General features: G+C 32.9%; 1 protein-coding gene across 1 annotated transcript; it reads left to right on the forward strand.

Annotated features, from left to right (window-relative positions):
* Positions 1-7,966: 7,966 nt before the first annotated feature.
* On the forward strand, positions 7,967-8,635 carry LOC132751567 (uncharacterized). Its single transcript, XM_060741743.1, has one exon. It carries the CDS (start codon positions 7,967-7,969, stop codon positions 8,633-8,635), a length of 669 nt encoding a protein of 222 aa, XP_060597726.1.
* Positions 8,636-9,471: the final 836 nt, after the last annotated feature.

A 9,471-nucleotide genomic window follows, 5' to 3' on the forward strand; every position in this document is an offset into this window, starting at 1 on the left:
ACATTCGAGACAGAAAAAGTATCTAATATCCCTCAAGGTGTGACAACAGTACTCAAAAATGAACACACATTGATATCGTGCATTTTTCATTGTCAGGAACTTGCTCTGCCGTCGTCTAATTCATCACGTTTTTGTAGCTCTGCTGCTGCTGATGGTAATAACAACACAGACAAAAAAGGGAAGGCCGGAATAATCCATGGAAAAAGAACAACAAAGGTGTCAACGTCATATATTCAAGTAAGAATTAAAAACAATTTAATCTGAAAGATTAAATCTATCATTCATTTTTTTTCAAATTCTACAATCATAACAGAATAAAAATAAAAATAAACATATAACTAAATCTCATTATATAGCTCCGTCCAAGTGAAATGATGAAATGTTTTGTGTGTCTGTGTGTGTTTTTTTTTATTTTGTATTGTATCCTGGATAATTATACATTTTGATATTATAATGACATAATTGGTCATTTTTATGATATATATATGGTATTTGGTAAGATGAATAAAGTCGCAAATAAAATTCTCATACTTCACATATTTTACTGTTCAGAAATATATGATTCCTGTTTGATAATTGGGTAAGACATTGATCCTCACCGATAATACTGATTTTGCATTCTATTTAGATTATTATTGATTACTAGAATCGAATAAAACTATTTATTTGGTATTTTTGCCAAATGCAATTTAAATTTGGAAATATCCATTCGTAAAGTGATTTTGCCAAACAGAATTCTTTCCTCAGAAGTTACGTTTCGTGCTAGAATTGTAATTTCAAACATTGAGCAATGGTCATGGTATTGTACCTACAACGCCAGTAGCAATGTATAATATACCGCAATATAATACCAGCACACATTTGAATTCGAATTCCCCGAATATCATTGACCTATTTACATTGATCTTGAACAGATTGGATAATACGGATATGAAACTAGGACAACTTGAAAAAATTCAGACTACCGTTAATGGATTAACGGTATCCATGTATGATATAGGTCAAAAGGTCGACGCCATGGAAAAACGGATCAGCGACCTCGAGAGTAGCCAACAGTTTGAAAGCAATACCGTAGATGAAATCAAAAGAAAGCAGGACGAGATCGTTTCCTTAAAAACCAAAGTGTCCCAAATAGAAACTCAGCGTATTGAATGTGAGGATTTCCTTAATGAGATGAAATGTGCTGACCTCAAAAATAATCTTCTATTTTTTCGGGTTAATGATGAAGAATCCGAAACAAATGAACAGTATAAAGAAAATTTGACAATAATGAAAGAAGACATGAAAATAAAAACGCAGAAAATATCATGATGACCAAAACAGAAAGAATGGGAAGATTTAAATCGGACAAGATACGCCCTATTGTTGTACGATATAGTAGTTTTGAGGAGCGTGAATCTGTGAGAAAATCGTGCAAAAAAACTTACAAAGTACAATTCTGTTGGTATAAGTCAACATTTCCCCAAAGATATAGCAGATAAACGGAAAGCACTCGGACCGATACTAAGGAAAGCAAAAAATGACAAGAAGAAAGTTGAACTGCGGTATGATAAACTATTCATTGATGGCAATTTGTACATACCGCCACAAACGGACTAGGAAAGCGCCGAAAGTGATATACATATTTTAACGTGGAATGTCGAGGGATTAACCAAAAACAAGCGTTCAAACGACGAGTTGTCAAATATTCTCACACAATACGATATAATATGTTTATCAGAGACATGGACTTCTAAATCATCAAAGATATACTTAAAAGGATATAGTAACTTTCACTCATACAGACGTTTCCAGAATAGACGTGCAAAAAGAGCAAGCGGTGGGATTATAGTGTATATTAAAGATTTTATAAAGAAAGGTGTCAAATTAGTGAAAAACGATATAGACGGTGTAATATGGTTAAAACTTGATAAAATATTCGTTCAAACAGATACAGACTGGTATATTTTTTTGCACATATGTTGCCCCGGAAAATTCCTACCCGTACATGAACTTTAATGAAAGTGACATATTTTAGTATTTTAGAACAAGATATTACAACTTTTCAAACAGTACGGACGTACGTTACTATTAGGCGACATGAATAGTCGCGTGGGGGTAAAGTGTGATTTTATAAGGATGAGCGCTTAACGGATTTAGACATGAACAATGCTTAAACGATGTACCGCCAATTTACGACGATCAATAGATTTAAATAGTAATCGATTTGGTGATTTTTTATTGATTGAAACTTTGCAAAGCAGTGAATATGTGTATTGTTAACGGACGATCAGGTATGCCGGGCGATAAGGGCAGTTATACGTGTATGATGCACAATGGAGAAAGTGTGATTGACTTAGTGTTAACTAAATACTCAAATTTCAAGTTCTTAAAGCAATTTATGATTCATGATTACACAGAATTTTCCAACCACACATCCGTGTCATTTCGATTAAAATTAGGTACTGTCGAAGAAAGGGAAACAACTCACCGAAGAATATATTATAGGTGGAATGATGAACACAAACATGCATTTCGAAACGATATATTCAGTGAAATTGGCAATTTAAAGACTCTGCTAGATGACAATCATACGATTACTTTGTGGTTCTATTGAAATCAATTGCACTTCCAAAGAATAAATATTGAAGCCCTGAGTTTACTCGCTTTAAATTTGGATTTATTGATGTATTGTATATTCTATACAGTACTGTTTACGCAAAGTGTTCTGGGTAATAAATTACAGGTGCTTGCCATCTTCTAGGTCAAACAATGCTTGAGTGAAATAACGCTTGTAAATCTCTAGGTATTACTTTACAAGCAATAAATTGCGTGAGACACGCAATAATCTAATTTACAAATTTAGTCAATTTGTAAGAGAAAGAAAATGACAATGAGGATTCACAACACGGACTGTTTTTATGATTAATATCATAACGCCGGAATGTTATAAATCTTTTATTGATTACTGTTATTTAAAAAGATAATCACTTCCATAATGTGAAAAACCCTTGTTTCTTCAGATAAGATATTTTTACATTAATATCAGTAAAAATAGCAAAAATGTACGTGTACTAACCAATATTTGTAAAGTGGCCCTAACTTTGTAATGTCGCGAGAAAAAGAAGCTATTACATTTTTAATTATTATTTTTTTTTTTGCAAACACTTGTCCTAATAGCACATTACACGCGAATTATATATATATATATATATATATATATATATATATATATATATATATATTAAACATATTGTTAAATTAAAATACGTATAGCAAATGAAGGAGTAATTCTGAAAAAAAAGTATTATAGCTTAAAACACAAATAAACTTGAGATGTCTTGCGGTGTAGTGTTTTCTCAATTGAATGTGAAAAAATATTTAGCTGCTAACAATATGGAACGAAAATTTTAAATGGAAAGCCCATTACATAATAGCCAAAATTAAAAACTTCGACGATCGCCAATCATAGATCTAAAATAATGCAGGCTCATTTCCTTTGAGCCTGTTTGAGTCTGCTTATGTATTTTCATCTGTTCGTCTATAAAAGAAGGTTTAAAGATATACTATGCTCATCTTTGGGTAAAATATTTTTATCTTAGAAATGTATTAAAATCCATGAAATTCTGAATATGGTTACTTTGAATAAAATAATGAATAAACTATGTATGGGAAGCTGCATTCCTTATTACGGATCAAGTAAAGTTGGTCTCTTCTTAAAAAAACACTATATATTCATATTTTATAACATTTTTGATTAATCGCATTGTTAAATTGCCCTGTTGTTCGCATTGTTGTATTTTTACTTAATTGTATTGTTTCATTGTTGTATCTTCACAATACGAATAAAGATGTGCATGTTTATTACCCATATACTTTTTGAAAGATGTGCGCATGCTCTTGTACAACTATAATAAAACAATGTGAAACAAAGCGAAAATGTATCAAAGCAAGAATGGAAAAAAAGCGAGAGAAAAAGAAATTTTTGTCAATTTCTGCAATGTTCACACATTTTGTACTCTTCCCACAAAAAGTACAACATAACATAACAACAGATGTTTTGCAAAAACTTAACTCTAATATTGTATAGTTTACATTTTTGTTGGTCGTTTCCGACACAAGAATGCGAAAAGACTGCAAAAAACAAGATACAAATAAGTTGGACTTTACACATCCTGCGGATGTTTCTAAATTCAAAATTTCACAATGTTTTTGTTTAAATGTTGAATTTTGCTTAAGCCCGGTGCTGGGGGGGCGTGGGCGGTAACTTGCATTTTCCAGTACCGTCCATAAACAGGCTTAATCAAACCGAGCCTGCAACATTTTCAATTTTTGCCGTGTTGCGCTTTCTTTAGGGAATTCTGTTTTTTTCTCTATTTTCATTTTGTCGTATTTTTATCGTAAATTATAATGTTTCACCGCGGCCGGTTCTTTCCAATATCTTTATTTCTCTGATAGATCAATCTTTTATTATTTTTTTTCAATTGATACATACATGTTTAGTATCGGATCTTTTTTACAAACTTGAATATTTATTTTTCAAAACGCCCGGCAGTATCTATTTAGCTTTATTCAGAAATAAAGCAAAATGGGCGTAAGGTTAATGAACAGAATTGAAAGTAAAACAAAAACACTTGAAATACACATAAAACATATGAAGCTAAATATTTTGCATATAATGTCACTGAGTATCTGCGGAAGACAAAAAAATACTGGTATATTATTTAAATCAACGTAGAACGAATGTCTGAAATTGTTGTAACAATTCTTTTAACCGTTCATTTTAATGGTCTTACCGACTCAATATGTCTTTATTTAGCCTTTAAAATACATAACCCTTTCCTTTCCGTTTCTTTAAAATTGGAATTAATCGCGACAGGATTAATTAACAGTAACAAAATATCTGAAAAAAATCAAGTTACAGGGATTTATAATCGGATATTTTCTCCAGCTAAAATAAATGGAAAAAAAATCCAGTCGGATCTTTCAAAACAGGGCTTAAAACGGTATTTCAACGCGAAAATACATTAAAAATACATATTAAGCATATGATGAAGCATTTACATGATTTCAAACAATAAGAATATCCAATCAGAAAACATATATTATGCCGGAAAATAAATCGATGTGAACTTTAATATATCAAGGCATACGGTATTTACCCGGGCGGATTCAGCACAAATCCGCTGGGTCAAAATTTTTAAAATCAAACTTTCGGTGAGAAAACAAACTAATAGTAAAAATTGAAGTCAAATATGGTTAATAAACACTAAAGCTATCACGTGAACAAAATTATAATTGTTTAGGACACTTTAAAAGGGTAGTGAAGTTTGCCACTATCCTGGTGGTGCAAAGATTTTCCGGTGGCTGTTTTATCTGTGATACGCAGGCTTCATAACCTCTGATCCCCTTTCAAAATTCCATTTCATTTAGTTCCGCCCATTGTTTTCTCGTTTAGGGCACACGCTTTTTATTACTTGGGGACCATACGCCGCTTTTCATGGAATGGCACGGAAGTGTCACATTGAAGGTTCCATGATAACCGCCGTATGAACACATCTGCGGATGTTTCTAAATTCAAATTTTACTATTTCACGTATAAATGTTGAATTCTGCTTAAGCCGGTGCTAGGGGGCGTGGACGGTAACTTGCACTTTCCAGTACCGTCCATGAACAGGCTCAATCAAACCGAGCCTGCAACATTTTCAATTTTGCCGTGTTGGGCTTTCTTTAGGGATTCTGTATTTATCTATTTTATGATCACATCTGTGTTATTTGTGCCGTGTGGCGGCTGTAAAAAGTCTCCCCGTACATTTAATCAATAATGTTATATTTTCGATCCTTGAAGATCGTTCAGCACGACATTATTGTTATGTTGTGGTATTTTTAGTTTCAACTTTTCGGCATTTTCTATTTGGGTGGTTCCAATATTCCTACTTGAATAATGTTGAATCACCCTTAGGATATGTTGCCTGCTTTTTAAATTTGGCTTTTGACGTCTTATCTCTGATACGCAGGCTTCATAACCTCTGATCCCCTTTCAAAATTCCATTTCATTTAGTTCCGCCCATTGTTTTCTCGTTTAGGGCACACGCTTTTTATTACTTGGGGACCATACGCCGCTTTTCATGGAATGGCACGGAAGTGTCACATTGAAGGTTCAATGATAACCGCCGTATGAACACATCTGCGGATGTTTCTAAATTCAAATTTTACTATTTCACGTATAAATGTTGAATTCTGCTTAAGCCGGTGCTAGGGGGCGTGGACGGTAACTTGCACTTTCCAGTACCGTCCATGAACAGGCTCAATCAAACCGAGCCTGCAACATTTTCAATTTTGCCGTGTAGGGATTCTGTATTTATCTATTTTATAAGGCTGTACTTTTGACGTGATCGAGGCAGAAAACTCTCTTTCAATTTAATTTAATAGAACAATATAACATTTAACTGATTTTCGTAGAGTAAATGGAAACATGTGTCAGATATTATTTTCCATCGTTGGTCTTTAGGAAAATAACAACAATGTACAATAAGTCAACAAAATGTATTTATAATACATTGAACTTAAAAATAATCGAAAAAAGTACCCCCTAAAAAAACAAAAAAAAACAAAACCATAATCATTGTGCATAGCTATTCCCATAATTATTGATGTTTTTAATTGCGTTTAGTTTAATTCTATGAAGGTATTCATAACCTTACTTATCTATACTGATCTTTTGGCAGCAAATCATCAATAAGGCATAATTAGCTTCAAACGTAACAATTTATCATATTGACATCTGGAACGGTACTTTAACAACAAAGAAACTCATTCAATAACTTATTACATAGCTGTTGAATTTCAAAAGATTGGTAGAAAGATTATATGCAAATGCATAGTTTCCATTTGGTGTTAGAAAGATGCGAGCATTTGTTAGAAAGCTGCGAGCATTGAAAGGTATTTTTCTACCTTGGAAACACGGATAATTATTTGTTTTACATCAAATATGATTCTGATTTTTCTTTTAGTCATTCACTGTTTTGTAGAAATGCTTACTTTGGAAAATGCGACATCTACATTCGAGACAGAAAAAGTATCTAATATCCCTCAAGGTGTGACAACAGTACTCAAAAATGAACACACATTGATATCGTGCATTTTTCATTGTCAGGAACTTGCTCTGCCGTCGTCTAATTCATCACGTTTTTGTAGCTCTGCTGCTGCTGATGGTAATAACAACACAGACAAAAAAGGGAAGGCCGGAATAATCCATGGAAAAAGAACAACAAAGGTGTCAACGTCATATATTCAAGTAAGAATTAAAAACAATTTAATCTGAAAGATTTAATCTATCATTCAATTTTTTTCAAATTCTACAATCATAACAGAATAAAAAATAAAAAGAAACATATAACTAAATTTCACTATCAAGCTCCGTCCAAGTAAAATGATAAAATGTTTTGTGTGTGTGTGTGTTTTTTTAATTTGTATTGTATCCTGGATAATTATACATTTTGATATTTTAATGACATAATTGGTCATATTTATGATATATATATATATATGGTATTTGGTAAAATGAATCAAGTCGCAAATAAAATTCTCATACTTTACATATTTTACTGTTCAGAAATATATTATTCCTGTTTGATAATTGGGTAAGACATTGATCCTCACCGATGATGCTGATTTTGCATTCTATTTTGATTATTATTGATTACTAAAATCGAATAAAACTATTTATTTGGTATATTTGCCAAATGCAATTTAAATTCGGAAATATCCATTCGTAAAGTGATTTTGCCACACAGAATTCTTTCCTCAGAAGTTACGTTTCGTGCTAGAATTGTAATTTCAAACATTGAGCAATGGTCATGGTATTGTACCTACAACGCCAGTAGCAACGTATAATATACCGCAATATAATACCAGCACACCTTTGAATTCGAATTCACCCAATATCATTGATCCATTTACATTGATCTTGAACAGATTGGATAATATGGATATGAAACTAGGACAACTTGAAAAAATTCAGACTACCGTTAATGGATTAACGGTATCTATGTATGATATAGGTCAAAAGGTCGACGCCATGGAAAAACGGATCAGCGACCTCGAGAGTAGCCAACAGTTTGAAAGCAATACCGTAGATGAAATCAAAAGAAAGCAGGACGAGATCGTTTCCTTAAAAACCAAAGCGTCCCAAATAGAAACTCAGCGTATTGAATGTGAGGATCTCGTTAATGAGATGAAATGTGCTGACCTCAAAAATAATCTTCTATTTTTTCGGGTAAATGATGAAGAATCAGAAACAAATGAACAGTGTAAAGAAAGGATTTTGACAATAATGAAAGAAGACATGAAAATAAAAAACGCAGAAATTATCATGATGACCAAAACAGAAAGAATGGGAAGATATAAATCGGACAAGATACGCCCTATTGTTGTACGATATAGTAGTTTTGAGGAGCGTGAATCTGTGAGAAAATCGTGCAAAAATCTCACAAAGTACAATTCTGTTGGTGTAAGTCAACATTTCCCCAAAGATATAGCAGATAAACGGAAAGCACTCGGACCGATACTAAGGAAAGCAAAAAATGACAAGAAGAAAGTTGAACTGCGGTATGATAAACTATTCATTGATGGCAATTTGTACATACTGCCATAAACGGACTAGGAAAGCGCCGAAAGTGATATACATATTTTAACGTGGAATGTCGAGGGATTAACCAAAAACAAGCGTTCAAACGACGAGTTTACAAATATTCTCACACAATACGATATAATATGTTTATCAGAGACATGGACTTCTAAATCATCAAAGATAGACTTAAAAGGATATAGTAACTTTCACTCATACAGACGTTTCCAGAATAGACGTGCAAAAAGAGCAAGCGGTGGGATTACAGTGTATATTAAAGATTTTATAAAGAAAGGTGTCAAATTAGTGAAAAACGATATAGACGGTGTACTATGGTAAAAACTTGATAAAATATTCTTTCAAACAGATACAGACTGGTACATTTGTTGCACATATGTTGCCTTGGAAAATTCCCCCGTACATGACTTTTATGAAAGTGACATATTTAGTATTTTAGAACAAGATATTACAACTTTTCAACAGTACGGACGTACGTTACTATTAGGCGACATGAAAAGTCGGGTGGGGGTAAAGTGTGACTTTATCAAGGATGAGCGCTTAACGGATTTAGACATGAACAATGCCTTAAACGATGTACCGCCAATACGACGATCAATGGATTTAAATAGTAATCGATTTGGTGATTTATTGATTGAACTTTGCAAAGCAGTGAATATGTGTATTGTTAACGGACGATCAGGTATGCCGGGCGATAAGGGCAGTTATACGTGTATGATGCACAATGGAGAAAGTGTGATTGACTTAGTGTTAACTAAATACTCAAATTTCAAGTTCTTAAAGCAATTTATGATTCATGATTACACAGAATTTTCCAACCACACATCCGTGTCATTTCGATTAAA

This window comes from Ruditapes philippinarum, unplaced genomic scaffold, assembly GCF_026571515.1.
Source record: "Ruditapes philippinarum isolate M1 unplaced genomic scaffold, ASM2657151v2 ctg904_1_1_1_1, whole genome shotgun sequence".
NCBI classification, from domain to species: domain Eukaryota; kingdom Metazoa; phylum Mollusca; class Bivalvia; order Venerida; family Veneridae; genus Ruditapes; species Ruditapes philippinarum.

What these genes read in the sequence shown, in the direction of transcription:
- LOC132751567 (XM_060741743.1), top strand. Translation starts at nt 7,967, where the DNA reads ATGGATATGAAACTAGGACAACTTGAAAAAATTCAGACTACCGTTAAT.